The following is a 19,847-nucleotide window of genomic DNA, read 5'->3' on the forward strand; positions in this document are numbered from 1 at the left end:
GGTCAACAGCAGCCATGGAAGAGAGTCTGGTCCAAAGAAAATAATTTATCTAAAGATGGAAATACTCAATGCAGGAGGAGCACACTAATAAACTGATGGTGGAATTATGAATTGGCCTAAACCAGGGATAGGGAACCTGCAGCCTGCATGGCCCTCTAGGTCCTCAAGTGCAGCCCTCTGACTGAATCCAAACTTGACAGAACAAATCCCCTTAATAAAAGGATTTGTTCTGTAAAACTTGGACTCAGTCAAAAGGTCACACTCAAGGCCCTAGGCGACCACATGTGGCCTCAAGGCTGGAGTTTCCCTACCCCTGGTAAACATTCTGGAAAGCAAACTGGGATTATGATAATTAAAAAGTGACTAAAATGCCCAAACTTTTTGATCCAGAGAGCTCACTGCTAGGCACAAACTTCAAAGAGGTCAAAGACAGAATGGAAATCCTCTCTATACATATAGTCATTGCAGTACTTTTTGGCATGACAATGAACTAGAAGCAAAGTAGGTGCTCACTGGCTGGGGAGTAGCTAAACAAACGATAGTTAATGAATGTAATGGAATCATCTTGCACCATAAGGTAAAAGAGCAGAGAAGCATGGAATCTCTTCTATGAACTGATGTAGTCTGAAGGAAAACCAGGAAAATAATGTACAGAATGGAAATGGAATTATATCCATGGAAACGGAGGGAAAAAACAATAAAAGAAAAATAAATGCTATGCTAATATGATGACCAACCTTAGTCCTGCAGAAGAATTAAGAAAAAATACTGCCCTCCTTTCACTGCAGAGGTGAGAAACTATAGGTAAGAAGCCACGAATAAACTGCTAAACATGATCAATGTGCTGGTTGGTTTTGCTAAACTATTTCTTTTTCTTTTTTCTTTTTTTAATCTTTGTTAAAAGGGAAAGCTCACTGGGAGGAGGAGGAAGAAATATATTCAGAAATGAAAGAGGTAACAAAAAAAGGACAATAAAAATTCTTCTCAAACCATCAAATTTCTTTTAAAAAGAAGAGCAACCCTTTGGAAAGTCAGGTGAAAAGAAAGAGATTTTCTGTTTGCCAGACAAGCCGAAAAATAATGGGTTACTTTGGAGGGGAAATGGGAAGTGGGAGGCAGGGAAGTACTTTGTACTTCTCTTACACGCTTAGCACATTCTGTTATGATGGTTATTTGTGTACATGTCATATCTCCCCTACCTAACCATAAATTTTTTTTTGTAGGGGGGCTAGGCAATGGGGTGAAGTGACTTGCCCAGGGTCACACAGCTAGAATCATAAATTTCTTGAAAGCAGGAACTATGTCTTTTTCTGTTTCCTTCAGTGGTTAGTTAGCACAGTCCTTGCCTACAGCAGGCACTTAATAAAGGTTTCTTTTGAATGCTGAATAATGCTATTCTTAGACATAAGGCCCATATTTACCTATTTCCAAATATTTGGAAAAAATTTTAACCCCAGGAAATTTGCTCACTGCAAATGCTTAATTTCCCTATCTTTTCCCTCTCTCTCTCACTTGATGCCTTCCTTACTTTTTTCAAGTTTTCTTGCCCCAAACTTCCCTGGGTTAATTTACATAGGCCTCAGTATTCCTGGGAGAGAAGTATGATCACTTTCATTGTTAAAGGAAAATTGAGGCACGAAATGAGGGGTCTTATGAAGAAGTATACTCTCAAGGCAGCTAGGTGGTGCACTAGATAGAGCTCCAGCTTTGGAGTCAGGAGGACCTGAGTTCAAATCCAGCCTCAGACACATGACACTTACTAGCTGTGTGACCCTGGGCAAGTCACTTAACCCTGACTGCTTCACCAAAAAAGGAAAAAAAAAAGAATTAAACTCTAAAGGAGTCCTGACAGTCTAGGTACATTGCTACTCCTAGGTCTGCCCAATCCTCATACGTGAAGAGAGGAAGGGAATTGAAAGGGTTAGGGGAAGTGCTTAGTTTGAAAATAAATGTTAGAACCAGTCTCAGACTGAGCTTTCAGGCCCAAAGCTGTATAATACTTTCTTTCTCAATAGTGGAAATTCAGTGGATACATGTTTACCGCTCCCACTTCTACCTGGAAAGACCAATGTGGCAGGAAGGCCAAGTAAAACAGAGACAGAAAACATTCTTTCCCAAAGCTTCTAATCAACAAAAAGATGAGAAGTATGGTACCTGCTCTAAATAATCTTGACTTATATCATCGCCCTTAAGCCCTACTCAATCCTCAGCACAGCTATCTACCCAGCAAGGCAGCGGAAAAGTTCAGTGCACAGCATGATGTGAGACAAGGGATGAGAAGTAAGCCACAGCAAAGGGGTGATGATGGCAAGCTAACCTGCAGTTACTTCAGCGTCTAGAGTGATCAAAAACTCCTCAAGCTTCTTTCCCAAAATTAGGATTTTACTTTGGGCTCCACCCTAACATAGGACATGGGTCACCTTCCTGTAGCATATGGATACAACTGAATTTTAATTATTCAGGTGCTTGGTTTTTCCTCCTCACTTCTTTTTAAGTCTCTGCCTTAAAGCCATATACCTACTTGTGTTGTGCCTCCACCTAGGGGACAAGGATTGGAGATGAGATGAGGAGAAGTTGAGACCAGTGCCAGTGAAAGGTCTACTCAGAGGAGAGGAGAGGCCACTACTCCAGCTAAATGGAGGCTTGTGCGTCCTTTACAGATTTTAACTAACTATACTCTCCTGGTTCTTACAGATAATTAAGGATCAACTGTATCTCCTATTACTACATAGGTAAGGTGGAAAATTCCACTCTTTCCCAGTTCTCAGTTGATGGAGGGCCTGCTAGGTATGGGAGAAAGACTTGGAAAGCTGATGAAGAGGTGGAGGAGAAAGGGAAACCATGACGCATGAGTCATACTCCAATGTTCCTGATAACGGGATCATTTCCCCCAGTTTACAGGAGGGGACTGATTCCCTCAACCCACAAATGACATCAAGTGGAGGGGGCAGTTAATCTACCCTGCCTGCCCCCCTCCCCCAATCATAAGGGGTTTATTTATTACCTGACACTCATACCTGGAAAGGAGTTATACTAGCCTTGAAGTCTTCCTTTCCTAATCTGTCTTATCTGCTTTAAGAAGCCTCTTATCTCTTGCTGGGAACAACTCTCTCTTAGTTCAAACTACGAAGGAGAAGGGGTCTTCAGCCTAGACTGGGAATGTCAGACCAAAATGAAGCAGCTTTCACAGTCCCCTCTTCCATCCCATTGCTCAACCTCCCAACAGCCCTACTGACTCAGCTTTCCTGGGTCCAGGGAGAAGTGTCAAGGCCCTGTTCTCAGCTAAGGTTATGCCTGTGGTGCCTTTACCAGCAGCACTAACACCTGAATTTCCCCAGGGGATTGCTGCTTCAAGCTTCCTGTCCACATAAGGTCTTCGCCACACCCCCCTACCAATTCCACCCTCAGGCCCACTTGAAAAAAGACACCCCTTACCTGGTAATCCTGATCATCAATCCCAAATCTCTCCCGGAGATTTCGGAACACCATGGGGCAGTACTCTTTAAATTTAAAACGGCTGGGTAGGTTCTCCCTAGGCAAAAGTAGAGATGTCTTCCTGAATTTCAAAACCTTTCTGCCCAATGGGTTTCAGTGAAACCCACACAAACCAGTCCACCCTCCACTACTATGCTAAAAGGTCCCTGAGGAGTGACATCATGTCAAGTATCTTCAGACTTGACCCTTGTTCATATCATCACTTGCTGCCAATGGAAGTGCTCAGATCACTGCCCTGGAGAGGGATAGGATGGCCTAAGCACTCTGCCTTCCTCTCTCCAGCACACAAAAGGAAGATGACTTTTGCCCTGGTGCTTTAAGTCATGAGTCTCCTACCAAAAGATTGAAACATTTCTTGGAAGGCCTCCTAGCTTACTGCTGCTTCCATGCCTCCTCCCCTCTGCAGTTTGAAGGGGTTCCCAGCAGGGAGGGTTCCCAACCCTCCCCACTACTCTGGGATTTAACGATCAGAAATCTGCTTGAGAATTTTGTTGCCAGTACCCTGCCTCCTCCTCCCAAAAAGGTAGGGGACCCCCTGCTTCTGTCCAAGAACAATGGGAATGAGTCAATGGATGGTGGAACTGTGATGGGCCCAAAGTCCCTTGGATCCTTTTGGATCTCACTCAAACCCCAGGAATACCAAAGTCTCCTTCCCTACTCCCAACCAGAGGCTGACAACGAACACAGTTGCTCAGATTTTGCTGCCTCTCCTTAGCTAAGTGGCAATTTAGTCGGTGGCAGCTGTGATGTGGAGATGGCTTCTAGAACAAAGTGTTCTTATTACTCCCTATGGCAAAGAGACACTGAAGGAGGTTCAAAAACCAAATTCATGTCTCTGTGAATGGTGGGATTAAGACAGTGAGGCTGCTGAAGCAAGGGAGGGCTGTGGGATTCCAGAAAACTGAATCAGAATTCAAAAGCACAAAGGAAGAGGGGTGGGCAGTAAGTAGATGTTCCATGGCAGGAGCAAAGGGCAGACATCTCCAAAGAGCACAGAGGAGTCCTCTAGCCCTAGCTCCTGGGGTCCTCCATTCCATTATCAGAGAGAAAGCCCAGATGCTTTAGCTTCCTAACCAAGATGCCATAAAGGCCAAAAATGGGAAAAGCAACCCTGGCCAGAGCCCTTGGGCACCTCACCAGGCTTATTGTTCCACACTACTCAAAGGGGCAAGGAGAGATGTATCCACAGGGAGTTTGACTGCATTTCAGACTAGAAACACACCAGGATTCCCAAGATCATGACAACTTGGCAGCCCCACACTACACACTTCAACTACCAGGGGGCTCACTTCCATCCAAGTTGGCCCCCAGTGAGTCCTTGGTGCCCAGTTGAAGGCCCACTGGGAGCCTTATGGCACTGCTGACAAAGCAGGGTAGATCAAGAGGCAGTAAGAGAGGGAAGAGCCAGCTAAAGTCTGTGGCTTTTGTGTTATCTGGCTTCCAAAGTTCTCCAACTGAAGGGAAGGCCTGCCCTCCAAACAGGAGACCTGACCCCAGGAACTTACTTATTGAAGAGATGATTATCCACCTTGATCTTGCTGTAGGCTTTGAAGTCATCTGGCATTAACATGACTGGGACTGGAACATTGCTGAGCTCATTGATCTGCAGGAGAAAACAATGAGCTCATGACTGTGATGAGGCCGGCCACCAGGGAAGAATTTAAGATGACTCTGTCCTACATAACAAGAGCCCGATGCCAAACACAATCCCACTTCCCCATCTTCTCTCTCAAACCTGATTTATTCATTAATGATGAGATCAAATGCCACCATTCCTTCTGTATTTGACTGTGCCATCCAAAAAAAAAAAGTAATTTTTCTACTCTTTCAACTCCTAAAGTACCTCCTTTATAGCACTTACAACATTCAATCTTATAGATAACTAATTTGCGCACATCATCTCCCTTACTAAATAGGTGACATGTTATAGTGTAAATGGTGCTGGATTGCAACTTGAGAAGAATGCTGGTGAAATATGTTTCATCAGACAGGGGGAAGACTACAGGTGCAGAATCAGGCATATGTCGTCAGATATGGTTAGTACTGGGTGGATTTGTTTGGTTTAACTGTACCTCTTTGAAGGATATGGACAGGCAGTTTTCAGATGAAGAAATTAAAGTCATCTATAGTCATATGAAAAAATGCTCTAAATCACTATCGATTACAGAAACGCAAATCAAAACAACTCTGAGGTACCACATCACACCTATCAGATTGGCCAACATGATGAAACAGGAAAATGATAAATGTTGGAGAAGATGTGGCAAAATTGGAACACTAATTGCATTGTTGGTAGAATTATGAACTGATCCAACCATTTTGGAGAGCAATTTGGAACTATGCCCAAAGGGCTATAAAAATGTGCATACCCTTTGACCCAGCAACAGCACTTCTAGGGCTATATCCCAAAGAGATCATAAAAATGGGAAAAGGACCCACATGTACAAAAATATTTATGGCAGCTCTTTCTATGGTGGCAAAGAATTGGAAATTGAAGGGATGCCTATCAACTGGGGAATGGTTGAACAAGTTGTGGTATATGAATGTAATGGAATACTATTGTGCTACAAGAAATGATGAGCAGGCTGACTTCAGAAAAACCTGGAAAGACTTGTATGATCTGATGCTGAGTGAAGTGAGCAGAACCAGGAGAACGCTGTACACAGTAACAACCACGTTGTGCAATGACTAACTTTGATAGACTTAGGCAAGAATCTAAGACAGCTCCAAAAGTCTCATGATGGAAAATGTTATCCACATCCAGAGAAAGAACTATGTAGTCTGAATGCAGATCGAAGCATACTATTTGCTCTTTTTCTTCTATTTTGTTTTGTTTCCTCTTTCTAGTGGTTCCTTCTATTGGTTCTAATTCTTCCTTACACCACGACTAATTTGAAAATATGTTTAATAGGAAAAAAAACCTGTACCTCTTTGTTACAATGATTGGGGAAGTGTCATCAGGAAGTGACAATGATATCCAAAAAAAAAAGAGCACCAATAAAACATTAAGAAAAATAAAAAGGTGGGCAGCTAGGTGGCGCAGTGGATAGAGCCCTGGCCCTGAAGTCGAGGACCAGAGTTCAAATCTGACCTCTAGACCAAACACTTAACACTTATTAGCTGTGTGACTCTGGGCAAGTCACTTAACCCCAATTGCCTAAAAAAAAAATAAATAAAATAAAAAGGCATTAGTACTGAAGTCAGAAGACTGGAATTTGATTCTTAGTTATTCGTTGTGTGATCCTGGGCAAATAATTTCACTCCTCAGGTATAAAATGAAGATATTACCATTTGAACGACATACCTGCCAGAGTTGGAGTGAGGATAAAATGAGGTAATTCAAGAAAAGCTCTTTGTAACTATTAAGTGCTATACCAATGCAACATTATTGTTACTAGATTGTAAACTCTTTGAAGGTCTGACTTAAATCATTCCTCATCCTCCAGTGTCTAACAATAAGAAGTTTGGATAGAAAAAGGGCTCAATATTTGTTAGCTGAGATTCCCAATGTATCCAGGCAACTTGAGTATGTCACTTCACCTATCTGGGACTCAATTTCTTCATCTGTAAAATGGTGGGGAAGCCCAGTGAGTCTATTTGAATTGTACTCATCTATTAAAATTTCAAGTAACTGACTTGAAATTAGTAGGAACCCCCCCCCCACACACACACACACTGGATCTCCACCTGGCATCTGCTGCTTTCTGTGGTTTCAACTCCAGAAAGCTCACCACCTCTAATCTTATTATGATGCTGCTAACTCAAGCCTTGACACTACCTTCCTCAGTCTCCTTCTCCACTCTGATTAGAGGGCTATAGGGCAGAACACCAAATTCCTCCTGATGCCTTTCTTTATAGAAGGCAGAAACCGGACTCAGCTCACTCCACTTTGCATCTGCTGCCCTGCCAGGTTTCAACTGCTCCTGGGTACCCCTTGGTTTTCCTCCCCCCTCACTTTCTTGCCTCTTTTTGTGTGTTGTCCCCTCCCATTAGAGTGTAAGCTCCTTGAGGGCAGGGGCTGTTGGGAAGTGACAGTGATATCTGAGGGGGAAAAAGAGCACCAATAAAACATTAAAAAATTAAAAGGCATTAGGGGGCAGCTAGGTGGTGCAGTGGATAAAGCACTGGCCCTGGATTCAGAAGGACCTCTGGCCTCAGACCCATAACACTTACTAGCTGTTTGACCCTGGACAAGTAAGTCACTTAACCCCATTGCCTAGCCTAAATAAATAAATAAATGGATGGATGAATATATAAATAAATAAGTAAATGAATGAACGGATAGATAGATAAATGAACGAACAAATGAATAAATACATGGCATTAATACTGAAGTCAGAAGATCTGGGTTTGATTATTAGTTATTTGATATATGACCCTGGGCAAATAATTTCACCCCTCAGCTATAAAATGAAGATACTGTTTAGACTATATACCTGCCAGAGTTGCCCCATTGAAGATTTTTTTTTTTAATTAATTGTATCCCCAGGGCTTAGCACAGCGCCTTGCACATAGTAGGCACTTAATAAATATTGATTGGATTGGACTAGATTTGGAGTCAAGGGGCCTGGGTAGATTCTGTATCACACTGGCCAAGTCACTTCATCATTTTGGGTCTCATTTTCCTCATATGAAAAGAGAGGCATTGGACTAAAGGATCTCTGAGGTCCTTTCTAACTCAAAATCTTATGACCCAATAGTAATAAATCTCAGAATAACTCTTTTAAAAATTTTAAATAGATTTTTATTGATGTCTTTTGTTTTTATATAGCCTACATTTCTCTCCATATCCCTCTCACTCCTCCTCCAGAGCCAGCCCTGATAACAAAGAGAAAGAAAATTCAGTAAAACCAATTAACACATCAAAAAAATGATCTCATATGCAACATTCTAACCCGTAGACTCCTACCTCTGCAAACGTGTCTTCTCCACTCCTATCTGGGGCCAAGTTTGTTCTTTATAAAATTGAAACATCTAAATAAATAGCTCTTTAACATCAACGGGGAAACAATTAGAAATATGAAGTGGGGAAATGTGATATGGAAAGGTGTATTGAGATGGACATGATCATTTATAAGCTGATAAGGAAGTATTGTATTCAACCCCATCATAAAGTCAGGCTAGGGAAGAGCAAAAATCTGGATGGAGGGATACCTCCCCTTGAGAAAGTTCTATCAGTTTTCCATACTCAATTATTCTTACTTAAATCCTGACCAGTGACTGAAGTAAGTCATCCCATTTCTTTCATCCTCCCCTCCCCATCACAGTTAGCAATGAGCCAGGACACAATGGAGTGGAATGTTAAACAAGGGTGGGATTCCCATTGATGAACAGGAGAAAGGGCTGGGTCAATGCACCCGTCTCACCTCCAGGAACCCTCTTCCCACTGTAAGGCAGACTACCAGCCATCAATGTTCCCCTGCCTCACTTCTCCTGGGTGTAATAAGCCCAACTGCCATTCTGTATTTACCACTGTGACCTGAGTCATAACTAATGGGTCCAGGACCGCAGCATGGTATCTGCCAGGTGATTTCTATACAAATCATCCTGTTATCTCAACATGGCCCCTTGTTGCAGCAAAAAAACAAACAAACAAGAAAACAAAAAAACCCAACCAAGAGTCATTAAGATTCTTCTAGGAATCTTAGAAATGGCATTTAATTTACTACCCTTTTTATGTTTCAAATCCTTTTCTTTGGAAGAGTCCCAGGAAGCTCATGTACTATGACTCAGCTTGGGGAAATCCTGCCTTCCCAGAAGTGAGAAAGGCCCAGTCTTCATTTATTAATGTGGAAACTGAGGCAAAGGATTCAGCATACTTCTGGCAATTAGTTATGTGCCATTTCAACTCATAGAGGCCAGGACTAGGTATTCCACACCAACACCATCAGCTAAATAAAACCTGTTTTTGCAGCAGTAAGTGATGAGGTGAGAAGACATCTTACCCTTCGGAGGATTTGCAAGCCCTCTTTTCTGCTACCTTTTGGTAAATTTGCTTGCTAAGCCTGAATTTTGGCTAAAAACCATTCTGATTTTCCTTATTTCTACACCAAATGAAATAGCATATAAACAATTCTGTTTCCTTTTCCTCTCCCATAAAGCCTGACTCTTAGATATGCTAAGGGAAGCAAGAAGTGCATCTAAAGAGGCCTTATATTTGTCTCTTTTCCAGCTGATCCCCACTTTTGGGGAGACTATGTAAATGACCCAAAGAGTAAGGGCTTGTAGCGAATCGATGCAGCAGAGTCCAGAATTTAGACCTTGTTACGGGACCAAAGCGAGATCACCTTCTCAGCTGCCTGGGAAAGGGAAAATAACTTTGCGAAACCATGTTCAGGAATACCAATTTTATCCATCTAACTGTATCCCTCCTGGGAGTTGAGGGGATGGGGGCCAAGGTGAAAGCAACTATGTGCAGGCTGACTAGGTAGGAAAAGGGTCTACTCTCCTTTTGATTATTTATGCCATCAAATGGTGTTTTGGCATGGACAACTGAAACCAATGGATAACTCATACATCTGGGCTCAGGTCATAGTAGGAAACTCTCTCTATCATCAGAGTTCTTTTCTCCTCTACTCAAAGCTTTCACGCTCCCCCTACCCCCCACTCTCTCAGTAGAGGATCTGATCCTTTACTAAGAAAAGAGACCATTTTCTCTGAGCTCCCTTTCCCCCCCATTCTGCATCTCCATACTCTGACATTATCCCTTGTTCTCTTTTCCTCTCTGTTCTAATCTTGGAGGAAATGGTGGCCTTTCTTCTTACTAAAGCCAAATCTTCTACTTTTACCCTTGATCCCATTCCCTGATTTCCTTCTTGGAAGACTGTCCAGATGATCATCCACCCTCTCTTTCTAATCTTTGCTCTCTATTACTGGCTCCCTGCTGCCTTGAAACACACACAGGTGTCCCTCATTCCTAAAAACCCTCACCTGACTCAAGCATCACCTTAAGCCATTGTCCTCTATCTCTCCTTTTTCTAGTGAAAAAAACAACAACTGTCTTTACTCCTTGCTTTCACTTCCAACTCATTCTCACTCTCTCTTCCCCCGCCATCCCCAGTCTGACTTCAAACCTCATCATTCAACTGAAATTTTGCTTACTATATCATAGGTCACAGAAACTGGAAGAGTCTTCAGAGGTCCTCTAGTACGAGTTCGTCATTTTACAAATGAGGAAACTGAGGCTGAGTGTGGTTAACTGCCTTGCCCAAAGTCACACAGGCAGTTAGAATCAAAGACAGTATTTAAACTCAGATACTCCAGACCCAGTACTTTTTTCACTATGAATACTCCTCCCACTGATTCCTCCAAAGTTACCAGTGATCCAGCGGCCTTTTCTGAGTCCTCATCTTTCTTTCATTCTCTGCAACAACTGATACTGGTGACCACTCTCTCTTCCTAAACACTCTCTCATCTCAGGGTTTTCCTGACATTGCTATCTTGGTTCCTCTATCTAACTACTACTCCTCAGTCTCCCTTGCTGGAAACCATCCATCCATCCATCCATCCATCCATCCATCCATCTGACTTCCCACCACATATACCCTAAGGCTCTAACCTGGGCCTTCTTTCTCCACAATTTCTCATTTGGTGACCTCATCAGCTCCCATGGGTGCAGCTATCAATTCTATACATATGCCTCTTAGCTCTAGATGGTTAGTCAGTCTTTCTCCTAACTCTAGTCCTGCACTGCCAGCTTGCTTACTGGAATTTTCAAACTAGGTGCCCCACAGGTACCTCAAATTCAACAGGTCCAAAAGAGAACTCATTATTTTTTCCTTCAAACCCATCACTATTTCTGTTGAAGATATCACCATCCTTCTAGGCACGAGATTTGCTAGATTCCTCATTCTCTCTCATTCATATGTCGAATTAGTTGCCAAATGTTGTCATTTCTACCTTCACTACTCCTCATATCTCTTAACTCCTTCCTTCTACTTAGTGGTCTTCAAAAAAGGATAGACAACCAACAATGGAATGTTTTAGTGATTGTTCTTATTCAAGTATGGGCTAGATGACCTCTGAGCTCCCTTTTAGCTTCCATATTCTGTGATTTTGCATTATAAAACTGTATAGGCAGACCCTTTATAAGTCAGCCCCAATCAATGCCATTTCCCAATAATGAAATTAGTACATTATAAACCGAACACTGAAACATTGTGAGAACTTGTTTTACAAATGTTTGCCTGACCATCTGAAATGTAAATCAAATGGTCTAATTAGGGAACCAATGGGGATCCACAACTCTGTTTCTCATAGTAATATTTTCACAGAACCAATTAACAACATTAAATAAAATATACTTGCATGTGATTAAATATAAAAACAACCATCCAGATAGTAAGTAGTTTTCAGGAAGGGAATATCAGCATGGGTGAGAGTGGCCAAGGAAGAATCCATGGAAGAAACAAGACATGAGCAGGATCCTAAAGGATGAGTCGGAATGAATAAGCCCAGAAATCTGGGAAAGGACATTGTGGAAGAACAAGGAGTGAAGAATGGGGGAAGGGTGGAAATGACCTGGCTGAAGTAAAGGTTTTCTACCATAAAGTAAAGTAGGTTAAAGCTATACAAACGGGATATTAAACCTAGATGGACCATTAAAAGTTCTTTAGTCCAACAGCCATATTTTCTCAATAAGACATCTGAGGCTAAGAAGGGAGAAGTGATTTACCATGGCCCCAAAATCTCAGGGCATAGCCAGAAATAAAACCAGGTTTCTGAACTCCAGAATACCATAATTCAGTACAACGGAAAAGGCATCAGAGTCAGAGGACAGGATTCAAATTCTATCTCTGATGCTTATTATTTACGTGACCTTGGGCCTTCAATTCCATGAACCTCATTTTCCTTATCTGTCAAATAAGAAGGTTGGACTAGAACTAGATGGTCTCTGGTGCTCCTTCCACCTCTAAATCAATGATTCTACATGACTCTATCTTCCTGAGTGGGGGCAGACTGTGTTAAAGGTATTTTAAGGATGTTAAAGTTCAATGCCTTCTGCCCAACATTCATTCTATAGGCAGTGGGGTACCACTGTAGGAAGGAACATACTAAAGGCAGTATTTTAATCTCCCTGTTACCAAAACACTTCTGGGCCAGCTCCCCTTTTTTTACTAATGAGTACTTTGAAATTCAATAAAAACACAAGTAGGAAGAAAAAAATTCTACTATATTCCAAGATCAAATATAAGAACAGAGAAGGCTTTATTCAATCACAACAATCTCCTAATCACCACACACAAAGACATAGATGGGTTATAACCTGTGCCAATGGCAGGAATATTTACACTGGTGAAACTGAGGAGCCCTTGGAATACCATTTTGGCCTATCTGCACATTACCAGGCCTAAATCAACATGGATAAATCACGAAATGACTGAATATGAGCCCAAAGAGGTGATCTCGGTTACCTGGTTCCACCTTTCCAAACACCCCTCCTATGCCTCAGAGCATCTGACCTTAGCTGTCCTTCAAACAGCTACACTGGGGATCCAGGGGACCTAATTCTAATGCTGACTCTCCAAAAGGATCACTATTTTTGATGTGCAAAACACTGGACTTTATCGTGGATGAGAGAATGTAAGAAAAGAGAGCTTGGAGACTGAGACAATACAAATATTTGGACATCTAGACCTGAAACATGAAAACCAAAGAGGGATTTTTTGAGGCCCAAGTACTAATTAGGTTACTTCTATGTTTATTTCTCTCCTTCCTTGGCTTTCTGTTTCCTAATTTCTGCCCTGTACTGAAAGATGCCAGGCATAGGAAGGCCCACAAAAGAATACAAACGAGTAAGATTATTTTTAAAAAGCAGGAGAGTGGAAGAAGACAAATGGGGCGGTTCTAGACCAGGACTAATCAAAAAGAAGGTAGAGAGACAGGAAAGTGGGAAAAGGAATAAAGAGCAGCGTGAGAGAGGGTGTGGAAATGGCAGAAAGGAGATAACAAAGTGGAGACATCATGCTTCAGAGAGCAGTAACTAGGAAGAAGAGATGTTTAACTCTTAATTCTGGGGAGGAACTAATCAAAAATAAAATGCATAAAGGCCATGAAGATGGTCACCATCAGGCAGAGATCTGAACCCTTAGGTCACTTGAGTAGGTCTTCAAAGGTGTGAGATACTTTGAGTCTCCCAAAGATTTAAAAAGATTCCTCAAGGTCAAAGGCCCTTTACTTTAAATTAATTAATTAGTTAATTAATTCTTAGTTTTCAACATACACTTCCCTAAGATTTGGAGTTTTAAATTTTCTTCCCCTTCCTCCCTTCCCACCTTCCCAAGACAGAGTGCAATCTGATATAGGCCCTACACATACATTCATATTAAACACATTTTCACATTAGTCATGTTGTAAAGAAGAGTTAGAACCAATAGGAGGAACCATGAGAAAGAAGAAACAAAACAAAACGACAACAACAAAAAAAGAGAGCAAACTGTATGTTTCCATCTGCATTCTGACTCCAAAGTTCTTTCTCTGGATGTGGATAACATTTTCCATCATGAGTCTTTCGAAATTGTCTTGGACCACAGTTGCTGAGAAGAGCTAAGTTTATCAAAATTAGTCATCACACACTGTGGCTGTTACTGTGTACAATGTTCTCCTGGTTCTGCTCACTTCACTCAGTATCAGTTCACATAAGTTCAAAGGCCTTTTAGAAGCTGACCAGGCCACAAGTGTCCTCACCCCCAATCTACCTTCTTAGGGGTTGTCCTATCCACTTTATCCATGTCCCTTTAACCGCACGTTTCCACAGTCAGCACTGCTTTGTTCAACCTACTCCCACCCTTTGGCTGCTACAGAGTCCAGCAATCAATATGTTTCACATTTTTCCTCTGAAAAGCCAGTTAGCTCTCTGTGGTACCATCCACGATAAGCTCACTACCTTGTCATCAGGCATAACGCTGGGCTCATTTATCTCAAAGTCTTGAACTCCTCCTTTCCATCTCTATTTGAAGGACAAATAACCAGGTACTTTATGAGCCATGAAATTATATGGCATATGGCCCAAGGGTAAAGCCATAGCCACCCTTAATACCTACTACACTGACTGTTCCAGACACCATCACAGCCCTGGGGGCCACCTTTTCCTAGGAAGACATCATAAATACAAAATTAATGAGAGATGTAATAATCAAAGAGGTCCCAGAATCTCAGAGTTAGGATGGACTATTAAAGTTTCTTTAATTCAGCTACTTCATTCTACAGATTGGGCAACTGAAATTGGAAGTGACCTCAGAAGCCATTAAGTACAACCCAAATCCAAACCAGAAAGCTCCTCTTTCCTTCATAACACAGCTGACAAGTGATCCCCTAGCTTTGATGAAAGATTTCCAGTCAGAGGTAACCTGTCTTCTAAGGCAGTTCATTCCACTCTGGGGGTAGTTCTAGTTGTTGGGAATTTTTTTTCCTTTCAACTAGCCTAATCTGCCTCTTTATACCTTCCACCCACTCTTCCTAGTTCAGCCCTTTGAAGCTGAAGCAGACCAAGTCTAATGTTTCTTCCATATAATAACAGCCTTTCAAACCCTTGAAGAGACCTATCAAGTCTCTCCACATCTTCTCTTCTTCAAGGAAGACATCCCCAGTTCCTTCAGGAGATCCTTATGACCCCAAGGCTCTTCACCATTCTCACTGTCCTTCTCTGGATGGTCTCCATCTTATCAATGTCCTTTCTAATACATACGGCTCCCAGAATGGAACACAATAACTCAAATGTGGTTTGTCTAGGGAAGTTAGTAGTAAGGCTATCACCATCCGTAGTCCTGAACACTATGCTTTTAAAAAATGTAACCAAAGACCACATTTACTTTCTTGGCTACCATATCCCACTGTGGATTCATATTGCACTTTGCATGCTACTAAAAGTCCAAAATATTTTTATATATATGTCCTGCTATCTAGGCCTCCATCTTATGTTTACAAACTAGTCTTTTGAACCCAAGTGTATGACTTTCTATTTACCCCCTACTAGAGGTCATTTTATTACATGTGGCCTGATATTCTACACCTTTTTGAATTCTAATTCTGTCCTCTGCATTTGATTTCCCTCCTAGCTCTGTGGTATTTGCAAATTTCATTAACATTTTTACTAATGACTGATAAAGGCAGAGATGGCATGCTAACAGCATAGGGCCACAGTAGAGAAAGCTCCTTGGGGATTTCTACCAGACTTCCTTCCAAGCTAAACTCTGAACTATTAATGACTCTCCTTTGGGCCCAACCATTCACCTAGCTCAGAATTCACCTAAATGTACTAGTTTCTATATCATTGCATTCCATCTTGTAGACAACAATTACACAAGACACCCTGCCAGATGCTTTGCTAAAATCTTTGTCATTTAGGAAGCTAAAGAGCTCTTATTCAGGAAGGAGCCATTCTTCTTTTTAAAGAAATTGTGTTCTAAGGAAGGACACCCACCCACCAAGTAAAATTTAGTGCCAGTCTCCTGGAGATTCTACAGTACTCTACCAATATCATCTGGGGAGAAATATTCTCCCCATTTCATAGTTAAGAACACGGAAATCCTCAATCTCCATATAATCTGAGATGCAATTAAACAGCATGGGAAGATTCATCCCTCCTGGCTGAAGGCATGGAGCCAGTGAGGCTCCCCAGAGATCTAAATTATACCTAAAAACATGGGCCTTCACTCAAACTCCCAAGAACCAGAAGACAGGAATATATAGAAATTAACAAAGGAGATGAGTACCCTTTCCTAATGGCATGTTAATAGGAGTTACTGGAACCTACTTTTCTGTCATTCTGAAGCTTCCTCAGATTCTATGTGGATTTACAAGCACAACTTGTAAAACTTCCTGCCAATAAGTAAAAATAACTTACCAAGCTTCTTCAGCAACATCAAGACAATTTCCATTTGCCCTTGACCAAATGAGTGTATTCCAATTCCCTGACGTAAGACAATGAAATACGCCAAAATAAGCATATTCACTAGACGTACTGGTTCTGGCAGCATTGGGACCCCCTTACTCTTTCTTGTGACCCTAGAAAAGTTACTTCACCTGAGACTTAGTTTCGTTCCCAATAAAATGAGGGAACAGATTATGTGATCTTTGACTTTCTATATTCTAAAATCTTCCAGTTTTCTACACAAAGAAGCAGCTGCTTACTAGGATCAAGCTGTCTAAGAATATTATGGAAGAAAGACAAACTAGGAGTCCAGATGGAGATCTATACTTCAGGACCTGATCCTACCACTATCCCTGGTTGACCCCTGAAAAAGCAAGGTGATCAAAATTTCATCGCCATTCCAAGTTCAGAATTACACATCAATAGGATATTTGGCCCAAAGAAGCTCTTAAAGGTCTGGCAGTTATGAGCTTGCAGTTCCCCAAACCTATTTGGACAACCACTGTGAAACAATAACTTTTCAAACCAATGTGTTAAAACCATGCACACTATCATTGCATACTTTTTTTCTAACCTCAATAAGATCAAAGACCCTGGATCAGACTGGAGTCTATCAATCAACCAGCCAGTCTTCTCCTGTAGAGAAAGGTGAAAAAATCCTGCCGGGCCCTACACTCACTCTTGCACTTCTCAGTTAACATCTAGGTACCTGATCGTGGTGGTTTCCAATGGCAATGAGGCAGAGGTGGCCTAGAAAACTGAAATTTATAGATGCCAAAAGGTAGTGAAGAAAAGGATTGGCTCCTTTAATGTCCCTGTTCTATCATCTGGCAAGATAGCCTAATGGGTATTTAAATGAAATGAAAGCAAGAGGAAAAAGAAAGGGCCTTAAATAATCAGTTTTTGAACTGAAGGGTCCCATAGATGGATAGTTTAGCTGGCTTCAGCACCCTGTTGCCATCCCATTCCTAGACATCTATTGCTGATAAGTAAGTCCTGGTAAAGGAAGTGATGGACAAAGAAACTCAGAAATGGGATAATATTCTGCTTGGTGTTTTCCCACAAAGCCCTTATTCTCCCTGACCATATCCTCTCCCACCTGAGGTTGGGACCCTAGATCATGGTGTAGGTAAACTTTAAAATGTAAAGCTCTTTCACATAACACTTGGTGAAAAGGCACAAAAAAGACACATTCCTTCTTATCCTCATCAAAATCAGGACTTACCCTAAAGTCAGTTACATTCCTTCTCTCTCTACTACTCTTTCCTACAGAACCACTGGCAAGGAAGGAGAGAATAAAGATCATATCTAATAGTATGTATATACAGACTTCTTTACCCAACGTAACTACCATCTTGCTTGGAGGAAGAAAGAGACATGAGAAAAATCAGAATTTCTGCAGAGGTGGTCAAGAAGGCCAAGGGTGATGGGAAACTTTGTGAAGTCATAGCATCAGAGCAGAAGACTCGGGCCAACCCCACTCCCCACTCTTCTTTCCCCGACCTCCATTTCCCACCTTTCAAATCCTGCCCAGACGGACCAACAAGCTGAGATGGGAGAAAAGAACGCAAGCAGCTTAGATACACAGAAAAGAGAAAGGCAAAAGAGATCGAGAGCTACATCTTCACCCTGGCCTTCCAAGAGAGCTCCAGTCTAGGGGGGTTGGGGGTGGGGGTCCTGTTGGGTCCAGAACAACATGTCAATCATTGTGTGTGGTTTTTTTTTTGGGGGTCTAAGATGCAAGAAACAGGGGGAAAGGGGAATGGGAAGGAATTACCCGGGAGATACCAGGCCTGGGGGAGCAGCATCCAGGGGGGCTGGCAGACGCACACGTCGGAGGCATCATGCGAAGGGTGGGGTGCGTGCATCGATGGAGGGGCCGGGCCGCTGGGGCTGGTGCATGAACCCCAGGGAGGGTGGGCGCAGCCTGCAGGCAGCAGGGAAGGCAGCAGGCATGCAAGGGGCGTGGGGCACCGGGGCACGCAGGGTGACACACGCGGACGGCGGCGGCGCGTGGGGGTGCATGGGGCCCGCGGGAGGGTGGTTACCGTGTGGTTGGCCCCCCACATCAGGACGCTCAGGATCGGCTCGCTCGCCCGAAACAGCTTCACTTTCTGGCACACGAAATGCTTCTTCTTCGTCTTAGTCTTGCTGGCGCTGAGCGGCGCCACCGCCACCGCCGTGGTGCTGGTGCAGTTAGACGACATGCCCGGACGGCGGCGGCGGCGGCGGCGACGGAGACGGCTCCCGAGCCCGCGGCCCGACGCTTCTTTGCCTGGCCCGATCCCCAGCCCCGGCGGCGGCGGCGCCTTCACCGCCGCATGGTACCGCCCAGCCCGTTACCTCCCCCCGCCCCCGCCCCCGTGGTACCGTCCGCCCCACGCTCCTCCCTCCCCTCCGCCCCAGGCGCCGGGACGTCCCGCTACCTACCCCGCCCCCAGGTGAGGGAGTCGCCCGCCCCCGCCCCAGTGGTACCGCCCGTCCTAGGGAGGCGGTGGCCGCTCTGCCGGCCCCTCCCCGCCAACTGCTTGACAGCACCCGGCCCGAGCCAGCTGGGCCTCCGCGGGTCCAGAAGACCCGCGCCCGAGCGGGGAGGGGGGGGCGGAATGGGTTGGTGTAGCTAGCCGCCGCCAGGGGGGGCTCCCCCGCCCCGGCCCCCCGAAGCCCCGCTTTGGCTCCTTCCCTCAGTTTGACGCGCCAAGATGGCGGCAATCGCCGCGGCTCCGGGAGGGGAGGTGGGGGATGAAATGCGAAGAAGGTGGGACGTACCATCCTCACCCCGAGGGAGGAAAGCAGTAGAGAGGAGAGGGAAATTGGAAAACTGAGGGGAATCTCCCCCTGCTCTATCCAAGCATGGATTGTCCCACTCCCCTGGACGTAGGGCGTGCTCCACCCGAGGGACACGCCCCCTTTCCCCACGGCCAATGAGAAGAGAAGACCGGGAACTCTGGGTTTTATGAATGGGTCCAGCATCCACCCACCTGGCCTCCCTTTCATCTCCCGCTAAAGCAGTGAGTTGAGGGACCTTCAGCCGCATGGATTTTAAGTCGTCTCATTCTCAGGTTGGCTACATCAAGTCCCTAACTAAACTGCACACGGGTTGTGACGTATTCATCCCAAAGGAAGAATCTCCTTATTGAACCTACATAACTGATGAATCAGCTAGGTTAGAAGTGTTGCTACGTATTTCAAAACCAAGGTACCTAGGCTGCTGAGAACTGACCCAGTCTGTGCCCCTGAGCCCCACATCCCCTTAAACTCTACAGATTAAAATACGGTGTCCCAAAGTCTTTTTGCAGTTTTTCAAGCTATAAAAGCCACACTAAGAGTTGTTGGTTGAGACAGGGTGTGTAAATATATAATAAAGACCCTTAAAGTCCCTAGCATGAGAGGACAGTGAAATTCTATCCCTAAACGTAGGGCATTAAGACAGATGAAATTAAAATTCTATAGCTGTGGTCAAATACAAATGAAAAACACA

The 19,847-nt window shown here is 43.5% G+C and overlaps 1 protein-coding gene across 2 annotated transcripts in view; it reads right to left on the minus strand.

Moving 5' to 3' along the window:
- Nucleotides 1-18,714, minus strand: part of PIP4K2B (phosphatidylinositol-5-phosphate 4-kinase type 2 beta) — a 31,416-nt gene extending 12,702 nt beyond the window's left edge. The window contains exons 1-3 of one of the 2 annotated variants that reach the window (XM_020997322.2): nucleotides 18,415-18,714; nucleotides 5,001-5,098; nucleotides 3,436-3,532 (exon numbers count right to left, since the gene is read on the minus strand). In XM_020997322.2, the coding sequence (XP_020852981.1) occupies nucleotides 3,436-3,532; nucleotides 5,001-5,098; nucleotides 18,415-18,573 (354 nt within the window). In that variant the 5' untranslated portion in view covers nucleotides 18,574-18,714. Of the gene's footprint in view, nucleotides 1-3,435; nucleotides 3,533-5,000; nucleotides 5,099-18,143; nucleotides 18,357-18,414 lie in introns of those variants that run through there. The other variant, XM_078156016.1, reaches the window with a different exon arrangement.
- Nucleotides 18,715-19,847: the final 1,133 nt, after the last annotated feature.

Source organism: Phascolarctos cinereus, unplaced genomic scaffold, assembly GCF_003287225.1.
Source record: "Phascolarctos cinereus isolate Bilbo 61053 unplaced genomic scaffold, phaCin_HiC Scaffold_5;HRSCAF=322, whole genome shotgun sequence".
Taxonomy (NCBI): Eukaryota; Metazoa; Chordata; class Mammalia; order Diprotodontia; family Phascolarctidae; genus Phascolarctos; species Phascolarctos cinereus.